This window comes from Taeniopygia guttata, chromosome 1 (assembly GCF_048771995.1).
Source record: "Taeniopygia guttata chromosome 1, bTaeGut7.mat, whole genome shotgun sequence".
Lineage (NCBI taxonomy): Eukaryota > Metazoa > Chordata > Aves > Passeriformes > Estrildidae > Taeniopygia > Taeniopygia guttata.
The window spans coordinates 104,521,086-104,539,538 of record NC_133024.1 but is presented as its reverse complement, the minus strand read 5'-3'; the positions used below and the strand labels follow the sequence as shown (position 1 = coordinate 104,539,538).

Sequence of the window (18,453 nt, the reverse complement as noted above, 5' to 3'; positions counted from 1 at the left end):
AAAATACAGATGCTGCAATGTTACTGAAGCTTACTACATTTAAATATAACAATGCATTTTAAAGGCAGTTTATGATATAGATTGAAGGGAAGAAATGTCATGGTGTGGAACTGCAGTAATCTTTGGTTTTCTTCCCCAAATTTAAGAATTGTGTATGACCTGACATCTTCCTCATTAGGAGATCTTCTTGTCATTTATGATGCTCATATCCCCATTCATCTGTTTAGCCCAAAAATAACTTTTGCACCTTTAAGACTAGTTCCAAGAACAAAAGAAGGGAGAGAAGTGCAGAGTTTGTTATCAGAAACTGCACTTGCTCTCCCGCATCCTTCTGCTGGACTGTGTGGTCTGCAGACAGACAGACAGCAGGACAGAGCTCTCCTTTGCTTTCAGTTAGTTTTTAGCTAAGAACAATTCTTGTTCTTAGAATTGTTCAAACCTGCTAAAAACTAAGACTAAAAACTCAGAAGAGCACCCAGAGGTCACACGTGTGGCTCACTGGGCCTGGCCTGGGCCACGGTGTTTCCAGCGCCGGAGGGACTGACAAGAGACAGAGAGCCAAGCTACAGCCCAGGAAAGGAACTTTCTGAGACTGTCATCTCTTCCAAGTGACAAGAAGCTTTATTGTTTAATATTGTTCATTTTCTGTGCTAGTGAATATTTTTCCTGTTAAATAAACAAATTTTTTTCACTTTTCTCCAAAGAAATCTTTTCCGAACCAGCTGGGGGAGGGGCCACTTAAATTTGCATTCTAAAAGAACCCTTTGAAAATTTTCTCCCAAATTTACCCTAAACCAAGACACTTCTATTTGTTAATTGTACTACAGAAATCAGACAAGCTCACAATATTAATTCGTCAGGATTTCAGAAATAAATGAATGTAAGAGGTACCAAGGGATGCTAAAAAATTTGGTGAAAAAAATGAGTACTGAGTTCCAAGGATGTAAGATCATAAAGCATACTGTTTTCAGGGTTTTTTTTCTGAGGATAGCATTAAAGAATAATTTAGCTATGCATGGATTATAGGAAAAAAATGTGACATTTCATTTTAAAATATTTTCATCCTTGCCAATCAAGGTTAGACTTGCACTTAGACATTACATAAAAGGAAGTACTATGATAAAAGTGGTACAAAAGTAGTTTTAAAAAGTAAACTGTTAAACAAACCAACTTGTTTGACACATTGTTAGCACTGCAATTTGTTAGAGGAAAGTTGGATTTAGGCTGAATAATCTTACAAACTTTTTTTTACTGGAGTTATCTTAGTCCAATTTTATAAAGTATGAGAAAACCGAGACTGATTAAAAGAGTGGTCTCATGAAGAGTTTCTTTCAGGCAGAGGTCTTTAGTATTTCATTCCTTGACTGATTTTAGATGAGGTTGAATGTGAAAGGACAGTCATGTTTAGTTAGGTTGGGGCAAGAAGAGAGATGATATTTGACCTTTGGCCTTGTGTCACGAGCCACTTGGGAGAATGAACATTTGCACTGCTAAGAACAGTGACAACTTGAAGTCTTCTTCAATGGCCATTGGTGAGTGAAAAATCAATTTTCATCAAATCCAATTCAATTTCAATTCCAATTCTAAAACCTGATGAGGGTCTCAGGAAAGCCTTTTCTGCAGTGCAGAATAAAAAATGAATGCCTTATACAGTGGAAGACAGACTCATGTAAGATCGGAACTGACCATGTGGATTGGAGTTCTTCAGCTGAGTTTCCACTAGGACTCAGAGATTCACTGGAGTGAACAAGTGCTCAGGTCCAATTAGCAGAAGCTGAAATATATCTCATTGTTCTCATATTTCATATGATGAGTTTCCTTTCAGAAATTTCAGAAGCATAGTGAAGCTTTTTGGTAAAAGGAGATATAACACCTGGGGTTTCTTTGCAGAGGTTAGAAAATAACTAATTTTTTTTTTCTCTTTTAAGTCTTAATTGTCACTCAGCACTACCACTGTGTGAAATTGTGTGCAACTGACTGAAAATGCATATAACACATTCAAGTCTGTAAGTAATAAACCAGATTTACACTATTATGTGAATGGCACTGCAATTTAAGGTGCTTGTCAGCCATTCTATTATCATTAACAACCATATGAAGATAATTTGGAATTACTTTCTATTCATAATTTGCTATTACATTGTACAGGAAATAATAATATAATGCTTATGCATTAAAAAATGATGAGTTTTAAATAAGGTAGCTTTCCTCAAGATGTATTCAATCTAGGAAATATTACCTTGCATATTTTTCAAATATATATTTTCATGGGCAATTTTAAACACACTCTTTCTCTAAACAATTTATTTCAGTGAAAATATTTTTTTTTCTTGACAGGAACAAAAACCCCAAACTTGTTTTAACTACCCTCATTAATTTACAGTCAATGTGATTAATATATGCCTACTGAGAACACCTATGACAGAGAAAAACAAACTGAAACCATTAAAGAGGCTAAGGGTAGGAAATTTGATGATAATACTGTGTAGATGACAATGGGAAGGAAGGGAAGTAGATACTTTTAAAAAATGTATGAAAGCATGTTACCTTAGTTCTGGTGTCTGTCCCAGGAAAAATACCAATAATATTATTAAGCTTTTAAAATAATATCCATACTACTTAAAGAATAACGCCAAGATAGAATTTGAGATTATTTTTGCTGTAGAGTTCTACTTGCTGACTTACAGAGAGGACTTTGAAAAAAATAATCACATAATTAGATAATAACCTGTATTTACAACACTGTCTATGATAAATAAGATTATGAAAACTTTGATCCTGCATGAAAGTCATACTTGTCAATACATAACATTGCAGAAAAACATTCTTCTTCCTTATGCATTGAATTTTTATCTACTATATTGATAGACTATAAGTTTGTCTTCTTTAATTAAAAAAAATAAGAAAAAAATGGAATTGTAGTCTGTGATCCACCTGTTATATTATCTGCAATCTGTGGTCTGTCATTAATAAATTTCTGCTTGGCTGCTGTGAGTACCACCCTCAAAATTATTTTCTAGAAGGTTCCTCTACCTAGCTGAAGATTAACCCGTAACTCCTCTGGATGATCAATGACACCTACCACCAGTAAGTAACAAAATCAACCTTAGATTATAACAAGTAGATTTTTTTTTCCCACCCAAAAGAGAAAATAACTTGATTATTTTAAGGGTGACAGGGATTTGGTCAGAAGGTGGAGGAATGGGATGAAAGTTAAATCTTTTGGGTTCTGATTTCTCTCTTTTTCCTATTATTTTACAATTTTTTTGAATGAATTAGAAAAAGGAAACAGCATTGTCATTGTCGTGGTTAAAATGCTCTACTGCCTTAAGCTTTGAGTTAAATGCTCCCTATGCACAACATCTGAGGAAATTTAGGACTCAAAAAATGGTTCTGGCAGCAGAACAACGTAGATCATAGGCTTTCTCCATTGGAATCAAAAAGTAAAAGAAGTTCAGGAGAAAATAAGAGCTGGGCTTCCTGGGATACAGAGCTCTGGTGTTTGCACTAGAGGGATGTACCAGGGCCCCCAGCTTTTCCCAGTGCTGGACCCTGAAATTGGCTTCAGTTTTCCTGCACAAGTGGTGGTGGAGTCCAGGGGCAGTGTTCTGCCCCGCTCCTGACATTAGCTCATGCCAGGGAAGGAGAGGCTCTGGCTGCCCCTTGCAGTGTCACACCAGGGAAGAGCAGAAGTCCTTTCCCCTGGCTGACTGTGCCAGGCTCTGGTTTGGGCCACAACACCCTCTGATGGCCCCTGCTCACCCTGGGGATGAGAGTGTGTCCCTGTCAGGCTGACCAGGGGGAATATTGAGGAAGATTCATCCAGGCCTTTTGTGGTGACTTAGATTTGTTGTCATCTTATGCTTTCAGCGCCTGGGTAAGTGTAGGTATGTCTCAAATCTTCCCCTGGGCTTTTCAGTGTACAGAAACTCTAATGACCTGGGTGAAGCAGCAGTTGCAAGGGTGTTTGAAAGGCTTAAACTTTGTACCTAAATACCCACTGCAGCATTTAGCCCTAAATACTTTTCCCAGGAGCTCTCTTTGTTCAGCAGCAGTTTTCTGCTTTGCTGTCCCTTCTGATCCTGGTGATAATGTTCCACACAGGAAGTTGAAGAGAGATTATAATTTCTTTTTCAGGTATGCAGTGAACATTCCAGATTCATCTTTTTTGTACTCATACTGCTGGAGAAAAAGATCACTAACTAGAAAACCAGCCAAAGCTACTACATCTGCAAATGTCTTGGTGTTCAGGAAGCAAATTTACCTAATTGTTAGGTCCCAATCTGTCTAAGTCAGCCAAATAATCAGAAATTAATAAACAGCTAACTCACTCCTAGCAGAGGCTAAATATGGATCTAAACAAGGAAACCTAAACCGAAAGGTTGTCATGGTGATATACAGGAGACTAAGCAAGCAGTGCAAAACTCCTCTTCCTAGGAGACCTGAGAGACTAGCTCAAATTTTTATCTGCCATGCTTAATTTATCATTTCACTGAAACTGTTGTCAACATGCAAAATGTGTAGAAGGCTTGTATCTGGTACCTTTTGTCTTTCAAGGGCACAACAGATTTTGCTTCCAAATCTATTTCAGATTCAACCTTACTTAAAGAGGAAAAAAAAAAAATTGGGGAGTTTTTCTGCTATTTTTGTCCTTTTACTATTTATAAGGGCAATTAAATATTGAAATTACTCCCTCTTAAGCATGTTATCAGGAGGCCACATACTGTGGTATGTTTGACTTACTGAGCTCTCTAAGAAAGGGAGCAAGGAAAGTAGATTCTTGCAAAATTCATGCATGCACAAAGTTAAATTAGAGATCTGGTGGTCAGATCAAAACAGAGAAGACATGTTTTCAGTCTTGGAGCTACTGCTTATATGGAAGATAAACTAAGGACTAGCCACCATCATGTAACTTAATAGGTATCAGTTAAATAAATATTGGTTTTAAAGTAATTTGACCCTTATTTTTTTTTTTTATTTTCAGTATTCCATCAAGTAATTTGATTATCTAGAGCAAGCTTCTGGATTTCAGTGTTTTTTTTGGGTTAAGTTCTTCCTCTGGGTTCAAAAGTCTCTGAACCAGAGTATATGACTACTAGCTGGTATACTGTTGAGGTTCAACTACTTATTAAGTTAATTTCTCATCTCAGAAAATTCAAGAAAATATGACAAATGTCAGGCTAAGCAAAACATCTGGTAATTCACATCTGCATCTTTTAAGAACCAATGACAAGAATTTAGAAAAATGACTATGAATGAAGTTCTATACAAGTAATTGGAGGGACCCAATAATATGTTTAAATAAATTGGTCACACTATCTTGAATTATGGTTTCCTTCTAAGCTTAGACAGACTTTGCATGCTACAAAACTGAATTTAGGGACGATATCACAGCTTTGATATAAACTGAGATGCCACAAGTACTTCAGCACCACAGTAAGATCCTGGTTTGCTCAATTCTACAAACAGTCTAGAAAAAACTCAGGAATGTCACCAAAATGCAGACACGGCTCCTGCTTATTTGTGGCTTTCTGAAGTCAACAGGAAGCTGCATGAGGATGGGAAGTGTCAATCCCAGGGATGTGGAGCCCCCTCTGGGAGGTAAAGTGGACAAGGTTGGTCTGGGAGCTTTGATTTGCAGGAGATTCTCCATCTCCCTGTAATTATCTCGGTGGGAGATGGCTGTGGCCATTAGGCAGGCTGCGAATGGGATGGGAGCAGTGAGGAGAAAAAAGAGGGTTCTTAGAAGCTTCTGCCATGATGTTTCACTTCAGAAATGTTGGTGTCAAACAAAAGTGTTGGAAGGAAAATGTTCATGTCAGGCTGTGCAGGAACCCCCTGGCATGGGGTTTAGGTGGCATTTCTGATAGAAGTGGAAGGTTTTTGGTTTTGGTTTTCCTAAAATTTTATTTCTTTTTGTTGCAGAAAATTATTAGCGTTGTATCACCTGTGGTTTCCTACTATTTTTTACCTATTTAGCCTTCATTAATTTTAAAGTTAATGAATTATTAAATGCATCTTTTATAGAGATCTAGTTAAAAGGCATTACTGCATTTTTTTCCAGTGACAGCCATAATTAACAATATCCTTTCTCTTTTATTTTGCAAGTCGTACAAATTCCTGGGGAAAAATAACCATTGACTATTAATTCTTAGGAAGCTAAAATTCATGCTTGCATCAGAAGGAATCTCTACAAGCTGACCACCCCTACACTTTCCCCCTGCATGGAGAAAAGCTGCATATTTACCCCTTTTGTGTAGAAGAATACTGGCATGCCGGCGTCCATTCCCATTCTCGACGTAGCAGGAATAATTTCCTAGGTCTGCCTCTTCAACTGAGTCAAGAATCAGTGAGATGGAAACCTCCTGTTCCCCGAGATGTTCCTTGAGAACCCTGAGAGAAAACAACCATCACTGCTGTTCTGCTTGTACCACAGTGAAGCTTTAGATAATCATGACATAATGATGCTACTTACAACTCACAACTCTCTGGCTTCAAATTTGGTTATGGTTCGATGCAAACTTAATTTAATTATATCATGCCCTTTTCTACCTCACTTCTAATGAGGAGGTTTGGCTTTGTAAATGTTAATGACAGCTGCAGTTCATTGTCTTTTTTAAGCAGATTGATATGCACGTGGATAATATATCATTGCACACTTTGATGGAAACTCTGATCCATGGAGTCTTGGAACAGTAGAAGAGACAAAAATGAAAACAGTTATTCTGGGGTTTTAGAGTCACAGTAGGTGTCTGGGCCAAACACAATATTTGTCCTTTTTCTGAGGCACTTCAACATACCACTCAGGAACGATGTGTTTATGCCATGAGAGATAATTTTCTAGAATGCATTATAAAATTTGATAATGTTTTATCAAACAGTAAGAAAAACTGGTACACCAGGTGCCACTAGCTCATAGAGATTATAAATAAAAGGCTTCCTTGTGTAAGACTCCACCTGTCTTCCCATTACATTTTTTCCATCTTAGTAGTTTCAGGAACTCAGGAAAGCAAATGACAAATGATTCCAGGCCTGACAAATGAAGTGGAAATGAGCTTTTCTGCTCCTCCCTCCAAAACACAAGAAAGTTGTAACAGTTTTGTTGACACTTTTTTTTTGTCAGTCATCGGATAGCCAAGTCACTGGCTGAAGAACTTGGGAAAGTTTTAAACACAAAATATAGCTGATCTTATTGTCACATGCCACTTAGTGTATTTGGCTTGAATTTTGTAGAATAAACTTGAAGTCCACTGGGTGAAATACACTTCCTTTTTGCCTGTGTCTTGGGATGATGACCTTGAAACTCACTGTGGTCTACTTGATTTTGCTAATTGCGATTGTATTGTGCATAATTTCTTTTTTTTTGGGCCTTATTCCTCTATCTTTAATTTTCCTTACAATTCTTATAAATATTATATGTTTATTACTATAATTAGTATTATTGATATTTTTATAATCTCTTATTTTGTCTCAATTATTAAACTGTTTTTATCTCAACCTACAAGTTCTATTCTGGTACTTCTCCACACCTGAGGGGGATAATAGGAGAGTGAGTGAGTGGCTGTGTGGGACTTACTTGCTGTTTGAGGTTAAACCATGACATGCACACCAAGATATGCCTGAATTTCTGAGTTTTAATTTCTGTGATACATAGAAACAGTGATAGTCACACATACGGAGTTATAAATGAAAAAGGAATCTCTTCAGATCCAAGCATGAAAGATCCAATATGAAATATTAGATAGGATTTAGTATGCTATGTCAAGCATGTAATTCTCAATACGAATACACATTTGTCCTTAATTTACAAATGAGGCAGCACTTTTAGGAGCAGTAGAAGTACATATCATGAATTGCCAGATCCTCCCTAAAAGAAGTATTTCAGCAGATATAAGCAGCCCACATAACAGGATGCTTGGCTCTAACAAGTCAGATAACATCCCAGGAAACAGTTTTTTTTTCATGAAGAAATCAAAACATTCCAAGAGGGAAGTCAAACTACAACATTTATTTAAAGTTTCATGTTTGAAAATACTTTTTTGAGCTGATTTTCTGAAGATATTTATTTTTCATTATTTCATCTTACTAAGTATCCTCATAGCTGTTTTTGTATATTGCCACATTTTGAAAAAGTCACTAGGTAAATTCCAGCTGGTCAACACTACAGCTCTTTTTGGGTAGCTATTCTGGTTTTGCGAATCTCTAACATCAGATTTGGATGAGGAGAGCATTTTTCTGTTCTCTAGTGGTGTAGTCAAAAAGCAAATATATGATGTTGCAAAAAAAAAAAAAAAAAAATCAGACCCAATGTCCTCCTTGTCTAGTCTGTGATAAAATGTATGACATTAACTATCAAAAAAAATAAAGAGAAAAAAGAAAATCCTTTTTCTTTACCTAATGTCACTTTCCCAGACTCGATTATCATCCAAATCTTCAATAAACTTCTCCCCTTTCATCCAGTAGATTAAAGGACTGACATCTCCACTGTATCCAAAGAAAGCTCTACAAGTTAGATTAGCAGAACCACCTGTTGAAAAGAATATAAGAAAATACATTTATTTAAAAATTTTACATCAGTTGCTTTTTAAAATATTCAGAGAGCTCCTCAATTTCCAGTTGCTGTTGAAAGTGTCCATGAGTATCTGCTTGTCTTGACATAATACATATTCTGAAAATAAATGCAATAATAATTAAATTAAATTATATGTAAAAACAGGATTAGTTACTTTTCAATACATTTTCTGTTTGATAAGGATATCAGAGACTATGTCTTTTCAAAAGGAGCTAACTTTACAAAATATTTCTATTTTTTCTCTGAAAAAGACAAAAGTTAGGTAAAATAGATGTGCAATTATATCTATGTTGGTTCAGCCTTGTAATAGTTTCTGCAAAGAGGTTGGTATATTCCTGTAGAGTTCCATTCCCAAGAGATATCTGGTAGAAAGACATGTGCTCATTGCTATACTTTAGCAGGAAATTTTAAACTATTGACACTTGAAAAAAGCTCATGTGAACTAATTCTGAGCATTATAAACCATTAGAATGGGAAGAACCATTAGCAGAGCATGCAGAGCATGCAGGGAATAGAAATTTCATATATATGTACAGCGATACTTATTTAATCATTATAATAAGGATTTAAAAAACTAATATGCCTTCACTTTGTTTATTTTCTTAGGGAACCTTACATTGTGTTTGTACCACTTGGCTTTGGGCTTTATCTTGAGCACATGCAGAGATTGAAATGGCAACTTGCACACTTTTTGTGTGTGGTAAGACTGGATAAAGCGAGAGGACAGACAACCAGAGATCTCCCATTCACTGCTGTAAAGAGATTTGTCTCAACATGCACCAACTCTTCTGAACTTCAATATGCATTTCTCTAGGGGATAATTACACAGTAACTTAAGGAGGTGTTGGGATTTAGGAAGTGGTCTTTTTCCCCCTGAAGAGAAAATTTCCTTGGAGTTTATATTACTGCTGAGACCAAGTTCATATTTTAATGACACCTTCAGTTTTTAATTTTTGGACTTTAAAGCTGACAGACCACAGCTCCTGGACAAAAAATAAGAGGAAAGAATTTTTAGCACTACTTCATCTGTACCAAGATGCCATAAGCACATCTGTGTTTCATTAATTTCCTAAAAAATACACTATTTTGGGTCAGGACCTGGTCTTTCTTAAACATACAACATTAATACTTGAATTTCAGATTTAATTTTTAGCAAGAAAATAAATGCAGGATTCTGTGTAACAAAAAGTCAAATCATTATTAAATAAATGTCTTATAAATGACTAATAAATACACATTTCTATGACAATAAATATCTTATAAACGTCTTATAAATGACTGGCTTGAACTCTCACATCCATGCCATGAAAAGTACAGAATCAAAAATTTTTGTCCCAAATGTGCAACATCAAAGCAAATATAATTCCTGCTACTTTCACAATCTGTTTTGGAACTTTAGGATCTCATTTTCTTTTAGCCATTTCAGGAAGGTTTGGTTGCTACCATACCTTTTGCAAGCAATGCCTGCTAAGGAGACAGGAGTATTCCAGTATTTGAAACTAGAATGGAGAGAAGGGTCACCTTCATAATCAAAAACTATGAAATGGAATCTCTGAATAATGAGAAATTTTAATAATCTCACTTATTCTAGAGCAAAGTTGCCAAATATAAGTATCTTCAGTGAGAGGGCAAAACCTCTCTTTCTAAAGAGAAGCATAGCTCCTGTTTTCACCTTCCTGGAAACCCAATTTCTTACTCTCTTCATGGCTCAAGAAGTGCAATTTGGAATCACTGGGGGAAAGATTTTTTTAATCTTGAAGCCATTAGAAGGGAATGAGATGAGCATGGGGACACCACTTAATGTGTGTCAAATGCATAAAAAGCTGTAGTGGAACATGATAAATTTCTTGGTTCCTTGCCATGCTAAGCCAGATCCCTACAGCAGTTGTACTGCACATATATACCAAGTGGAGGGTGGGGGTGTGGGGTTGTTTGCTTTTGGTTTTGGAGTTTGCTTTTGTTTTGATTTTGCATCATAATTATGATGCTTGAACTTGTAAAAATGAAAATATAAAACCTTAAAGGATTATGAATGTCTTGGAATCTGTGCACTCTTGAAATGGGAGGAGGTACCTGCACATGTAAAGCCAAAGCAGGTTTCTGTGATAATTGGACAACCCCTGTGGCATTATCTACCAGACTTAGAGTTCTACCTTATGCATCACTGCCACTTCTTGGGCTTTTTCCAGAGCTTTCCTACAAAGCCAAGGCTTGGTTGAAACTTTATAGCTTTTAAGAGTTGGCAAGATAACAGCTAGAGAGGCTGTAACTTCTGGCCAATTTATCCATGATTCACAGAGATTAGACACCACAGGTGCTGAACCATCAAAGCTCTCCAGGCTCCTGCAGCTAACAGGTACCCCTGAGAGATGATTTTTGATCTGTCTGGGCTTCTGAGCCTTTTATAGATGAATATTATGAGCACAGATTTGTTTTTTAAACATAAACATCTTCTGATAAGAGCAAAACTTATCAAAAAGAGAGTTTTTAAGATTAAGGTTGTTTTCTTTATTAAATTCTGAAAGAAGTTTCCCCCCTAAATAAAACATGCAAACATATCTTTAAGTGTAGAATCTGAAGTCTCCATTCAACATTAAATGGTTGCAAGTGAGAAATAAATTAGGAAGAATGTAACACCACTTAGTAGTACTGTGTTGATTGCAGTTACTCAGGGAAGGCCATTAACATGCTGAGGCTTCAGCTATAAATTACCTGCACTGTCTATCTCGACCAACCTTCACAATAAGCCAGTGGGATGTTCATTAGCTGGCCATCAAGGAAGATTCACTGACCAGCTAATGACCAACTGTGACCATTAATTAGGGGTCTGTTACTCCAGGACTCACAGCTCTGTGCAGAGGGCACAGAGCTCCCTTGGTGAAGCAAAGAGGCTTCCAGCTGCAGGCACCTGTAAATAAAACCTGGCTGCAGGGCCATGCCAGGAATGGACAGAGCATTTTGGGAGCACATCTTGATCTCCACTCCAGAGCTGTCCTCATGAGAGAGAGAGTGAGTAAATGCTGTAGGAGGGGCTGCATTTTTCCCTAGGAGTTCAGCTTTGAAACGAGCAGGCAGACAATTTCTATTGTGGCACCAAGCAGCTGCTCTGCATGGATAATTTGCCTTTAAAAGTCTGCAGATTTGTAGAAAACGTGAAACATATAATAAATACAAGAGCTTCTTTGCTTCATCTTTAAGCTAAGGTATAAACAACTTGTCAATCAATTAATAGAAATCCCTCACAGTTAACCTTAGGCGACTGTTTCTCTCCATGTGTTTTCTGCACTGAGAAAAACTAGAGAGAGCTGAAAGTCATACAAGTTTCATGAAAGGATATATAATGTTTTCTATGCCATTAGTTTAAACTTTCCTGTTAATGCTGGATTACTACAGTTTTACAGTCTGTTTTTGAAGGATTTGAGTTTCACATTTTAAATTTACTAAATATTTTCAATTAAACTACTAGGGAAATTCATCTGTTTCAGTCCTGTTTGTTCTAAGATGTAAATTCAAGTTACATCCTGGGTAAACTGCTTTGTTTGGGGTTGTTTGTTGAGGTTTTTTTGGGGTTTTTTTGTGTGGGTTTTTTTGTTTGATTTTTTTGTTTGTTTGTTTTTTTGTTTTGCTTCATATTTTTTAAATGGACCCTGGAAAAATCCAAAGATCAGAATAGAATTATTAAGTGAAACTTATAGTGTTGCTATTTTTATTGACATCCCCTCGAAACAACAAACAGAAAAACCAAAACAACTTAAAGAAAGCATAAATTAAAAAATAACACTTTTGACTTCTCAGTATAATTGTAAATTTTTAAACTGTGACATAATGCAATAAAGACATGCAAGAGAACACATAAGAAGTAAATTCAACTGCATTTTCCTCCATCACTCTCTTTTCTGATGAATATGCTCTTGAATTTATTTTTGTAAAAATTGGAATGTATAGCACTACATGCTCCTGCTGCTCACTGTGATAAAGTCACACTCAGTTCAAGCCAACTGGGTTCAAATTTAATTAGTAAAAAGCTCTTTGCCATCTAAACTCAGACCCATTTTTGTTGCACAGTACGCTTCCAAGTAGAGCAGAATGCAAGAAGGGACAACAAGGTGTTCTTCCTTGAAACCAGCGAATATCTTGAGCAGAACAATACAGATTTTGTGTTCATTTTCACGACTTGTCAACATTTGGGGCGCTTTGCAAACTACTGCTGGGGGAGCCTATGCCCAGCAGAGGGCACCATCTGACTTCCAAACATTAAAAAAAAAAACCAAATTCCTAGTGAATGACTTATTAAAAGCATAATCCTGCTAGGAACGTGCTAGTTCTAATTAGAAAATAGCGAATGCTTTGCGATTGATTAAATGCCATCTTGTGTGGTCAGCTGAGATTCCGCTTGCACCGTCACTTGTACAAGTTTTGCACAGCACCAGAGCACCTTCCTCACCTTTGATTTGACAGATTCTTCAGGGAAGGGCAACCATTTTTTGTTGGCAGCAACTGTAATAATGAAAAAATGCTCTGCAACCTCTTTTTAGAAGATTTCTCAAAGACATATTATAGAAGTGTTTGAGAGCCATGCTCAGCACTGGGTAATATTGAGTGCCAAAAGGCTGAAAATGTTAAATGCACTGAAATGTGTGACTTTTTTTCTTTCTTTTTTTTTTTTTTTTTTTTCTTTTACTGTGCAATGTAAGCTATTTATACAATTTATGTACAGGAAATACCTAGGCAATACCTACACACTTTCAAGTATGCCATTTATTTGTAATGTTAACGTCTCAAAATGAAATTATAAAAGGTCAAGACAGATGCAATCAAAATCTCACACACAGGAATGAAATACTATTTTTTCCATTCACATTTGAGAAAAAAATACTGCCAAAATATCAGTCTTCCAAGTGGAGGGCTATGAGAGCTGGTAACTTCCTAGGTGTGACAGATCAGCACTGACAGAAACAAGTCAATGACCCACTTGTTTTGCCAGTGTCATCTGACTAGGCCAGTGGGCAGGTAAGTAGAAGCTGCTCTAATTTTCAGAGAAGTCTTGTGTCCTAAAACAATTCAACTGTGTTTGGAAGCCTTCATGCAAATGTGATTAAGAAAAAAAAAAAGCAAAAAACCCAAATAAAAATGAAGTACCATTTAGCTTTCAGCTGTGTGACTTGATCCTATGATCATCTAACCTTGATCTGTAAGGATCCTCTTAGAAGAGGGTGAACTGCAGAGATTCCTCTGGATTCCTTCTCTGCATGCCCAAAGCACCACCTACATCTGCCCTCCAATTTCCATACACATTCTTGCATCTTGATATCTTGTACTGCCTTAACATAATGTAAATGTCCTGCTGCATGCTTCACGTAGTGAGTTAGGAAAAATTGAACAAGCAAACAACCAAGCCAAAACAGACAAACAATCAAAACAAATATTATTTTCTGAAACATGACTGCAACGTGGAAATTGCAAAATTCTAAAATCATCACTGAGTAGTAGTTTTTTCATGTTTTTGGCAAGTCATCAGGTCATGCATCCATACAATTGTGAAGAAACAACGGGCAAATGCTGTCTATTTTGAATTCAATAGATGGAAGTTTGAGAGGGTTGGACATAATCATTCACTAAGTGTTATCATGCAAGCATCGTACAAAGTGCTGAATGTGATTACAAAGCTATATTTTTTCATTACTAGGCCTATCCATATTTTGCTGTGCTGCAGAATGGAATTTTGATTGCATTGGAATCTAAAGCACATTTTGAATATGTCCTTCAGGCCACAATGATGTAAACTTAGAGTGCAGACTACATTCCTCCACAAGAAAAAAAAATATCAACAGAAGGTTCTCAACAAGACCAGTAAGAGATAATAGGTTTAGAACTTTTACAGAATTTGTAAATATTTGTAAATATAACTGTTTAAGGGAGAGGTTAAAGAAATCCCTTTTTTCAATTTCTGTTTTGATGTGGGTTTTTTTCAGGGTTTTTTTTTTTTTTAAATTTATTTATTTGGAAAGGAAAAACCCAAAAACCTAATTATTATTCATTATATATTCTTTGCTGTTTTTTTTTTTTTTTTTTACTAAGCAGATAGACCTCCCTCACCAGAACTGAAGTCATTCACTTGTTCACAGTTACCACTACATGGAAAGCCCTTTGCCTTCCAGGGCTTCCATCTGCTGAATTCCAATTCAGCAGCAGGACCCCTGAAGGAGGTGTCTCTATGTTCCTGCTGATCAGCCCCAAAATACTGGAGTCTGCAACACTTTATTAGGTGCTGAACTCAAACATATATGGTGTTTATAAGATTAACCTATATGTGCAAAAATTTTGTAGTGTGTTTCTTCATAGCTTACGAAGGAAAAGAAACCCAAATCCTTTATGCTTTGATGGGCTCTTTAGCAGCAGGGCTGTCAGAGAGAGTCAATGAAGACAGCAGCCACAGAGCAGACTGCAGAAAATGAAGTGATGTATGGAACTTGGGGCTCAAAATGTCCAGAACATCTCTCAGGTGCATAGATTGTCAAACTTGCCCTCATTTCACAAGAGATAACAAAACCCCTGAACCAATAATCTTGATTTTCCTAACAGCGGGCCTCTCTTCTTGATAGATGGTAATGTCAGGCTGATAAATTAGCTGTTCAGCAAGTATTTTGCACTCCTTCCTATTCAGAAGTAGAGGCTAGAATGGAAGACAGCTATCACAAGCACAAAGCAAGTATTTCTAAAGCTTGTTTTACAAGCTTGACTTAACTTTTATGCTAGCAACTCCTATTTATTTTTTTGAGAAAATGCATCTATAAACACATTTTTTGTGCCCTCTCTGTGAGATCTAAAGATAATTTGTTTTTTAAAAGCTTAGCTGTTTTTAGATAAGTCACAAGAAAATATCCTAGGTAACAAAATATCTGTAATTAAAAAAAGAAGATAAAGAGGTGGCTCTAAATGTCAAACTTCACGTGTTTGTTACCTTGTACCGACTTCTGTGTCTTGAGAGTTTTTAATCTGTTTATATCTTGCACAACTTAATATTGTTCAGTGTATTGTTTCTGGATTCTCTTTAAGTCACACTGCCTTTGATTATGATGTTGTGGTATTTTCATTTTAATGATGTTACATGATAAAAAAGCCAGCCTTTGAGCTGACAGCCCAAAGTTACCTTGGCACGAAGGAGTCCAAAAGGGCTCCCAGAAGGGACCCAAGTCCCACACCTGGGGCTGCCACTGCCCCTCAGCAGTCACTGACCTCCAGAAAGGCCTCGTGTCTTTAGCTTTGTGAAGTCCTGCTCTGAGTCATATTTTGGAAAACTCCTACAAAAGCAGAGAGGTTTCTTGTTTAAGGCCTTCATATTTTGGAGAGAAAAAAAATAGAAAAATAAACAAAATTTTCCATGTATGTCTCTCTGGTAAAGAATATTTACTGGTAAGAAATGCAATAGGACCTATAAGCTCCTGCAGTTCTGTTGGTGACTCTGGGCCCCAAGAAACTACAAAGCTAGAATAAGTTTTCTGTTAGTTAGGAAAGACAGTTTCAAGCCATTACAGTTCTCACTACATATTTCTCCATCCCAAACAGAATCCAGAGGCAAAGCAGCAGCAGGCTCAAAGAGGGACGTCAGTGGCTCTCTTGGTCAGAGCACAGCTGTTGCTAGGCTCGTTTTGCTGAGGAACTACTTGGAAAACACACTACAGCACAGCTCCCTTTCTGCTTTATTTTGCTTGTAAACACTGTAGATACAATTCCTTTTTTTTTTTTTTTTTTTTTTAACCTGAAGAGTGTTGTTCCAGCAGATAAAAGTTTCAAATGTCTTGCTGTGGAGGTATTTTTTTATAAAACCTGTCTTCCTCTTCTTTCTGGGTTTGCTTAGGCCTCTGTAGGTGCTAGTCCATGTCAAAAAACTCTGCTCATAAATCATCACAACCAGTACCTTCTCCAGCCTCCCTCTCAGGTGCACTGCACAATATGTTCTGTACAAAGAATAGCAGATGATGTTCTGGACTCTAGATAGTGATAAATGACATACTTATTTTCCCAAACTTTGCAAGCAACTTAATGTCAGATCACACTTAAATGTAAATATCAGCAATCTTAATGAACAGCCTTATCAATTCATGTTAAATAGAAATTCAACTTCTTGTGGCTCTTTCAGATCCTATCTATCCATCCAGTTAGTATCTCTGGACATAGAATTTAACAAACAGCATTAGAAAATGTGTTTTACTGGAATGTCTTATAATAGCTGCTCTTTAACTGCTTTGGAGAGAGGGACTGCAGTGTTAGTATCATCATTAGGTAATTTGAGCACATACATCAAATTCTCAACTTTGGAGTCATGCATATATACAAAATAATAATTTGTGGGCTTATTTTCCATTGGTAAGCCTGACTATTCTTTTCCTCTCTTTGTTCTTTGTTTATAAGCAAATCTACCATGGACTGAGGAGGCTGCAGGGTCAGTACAATTATTTGGGTGAGGAGGTATTCTGAAAAAGTGCTGTAGAGATGGGCTGAGTATTGAAGATACAAAAAATTATAGCCTTTGAAAGCAGCATGCACAGTGTTACCTACACCTGGGTTCTTATTAAGGAAACTGGGACTCCAACTTACAAACAACAAATAATTAAACACTCTATCTTCCTCTGGTGATCTTTCTCTTCAGCACACACTGCGAACGTCACCAGTTCTAAGATTTTCATTAATTATTCTATTCTGTCAGATCAGATCATATGATTGAAAATGTCATTTGGAAAAGATCCAGACTAGATTTTCAAACATTTGAATGGGGAAAACTTCTTCTCCCATGGCACAGCAGGATAAATACAATTGAAATAAACCACATCTATTATGAAAATCAAAATACTTCAATTTGTTCTAAAATATGTGACACCACTACTCTGTTCAAATTTTCACCAGGAATGCCATTAAGAACCACTGAAAATTGGAGCCCTGATGAAACGAACCTACTGATTACTAATAAAATAGATAAATAAAATCAGCACCAATTTTCAGTTTACTGCAGTAAAGCCTCTGATGGTAGAAAGGGATTTTATGTTTATTCATACTGGGTTTTTCTACTTGAAGAAAAGAATGAAAAAGATTGACACATATATATATATATTTTAAATGTGCTTCTACTTTAAGACAAGAAGGTGTAATGCAATGGACAGAGAAAATACTAATTCTTAGCATAACTTCAGAAACAATTTGCCATTTAATTAAATATCATACGGACTAGTATCTGTTCATATAATTTTAAAATCCTAGCACATCAAATGTTTCTATTGCATAAAAATGGAAATGCATGCTGTTCCTAAGAGCACTGGGCTTTCTGCTTTTACACAGTAGTCATTACATTATGTAGTCTTTCTATTTCTCTTACATGTGTTAAGAAATTGAACCTTAGCTAGTAAGTGCTTTCCTAAGAAAATGCTGAAATAAAATCCATTAGAACAAAACCCTGGTTCACAAAGATGCAAATGGAGAAGCTCGTTTGCTTCTCAGTGACAAACGTGCTGTGCTCTTGGACCACACACGTGCTGGAATAATCCACTGCTATTGATCCTTGCCACATGAAAGGCACGAGGACATTTTTTTGATTATACCTCAAGAAACTGCAGATTGATAGACAATGCTTGGTGAAGGCAGCTGCACAAATTCCACAAAATTCCACTAATGTAATAAAAAAGCCCAGCTAGCGCTGCATATGTGCTACCTGTCTTTAAAGGAAAAAAAGTTTTTAAATGGGAGCAAGCATGAATTCTTGATGCTGTGCCCTGCTTTCTGGCCTGACACAAGAAGAATTGCAGAGGACCTGAGACAAGAATTCCCACAGGGAAAAATATGTGTCTGGCCAAAGGGAGGATTCCTGCACACATTCCTGGGCCATGCAG

General features: G+C 36.6%; 1 protein-coding gene across 4 annotated transcripts in view; it reads right to left on the bottom strand.

Annotated features, from left to right (window-relative positions):
- Positions 1 to 18,453, bottom strand: part of IL1RAPL1 (interleukin 1 receptor accessory protein like 1) — a 676,860-nt gene that overhangs the window by 29,458 nt on the left and 628,949 nt on the right. For all 4 annotated transcript variants that reach the window (XM_072934853.1, XM_072934849.1, XM_072934841.1 and 1 more), the window contains 2 exons: positions 8,395 to 8,527; positions 6,248 to 6,393 (listed from right to left, as the gene is read on the bottom strand). In XM_072934853.1, the coding sequence (XP_072790954.1) occupies positions 6,248 to 6,393; positions 8,395 to 8,527 (279 nt within the window). The remainder of the gene's footprint in view (positions 1 to 6,247; positions 6,394 to 8,394; positions 8,528 to 18,453) is intronic.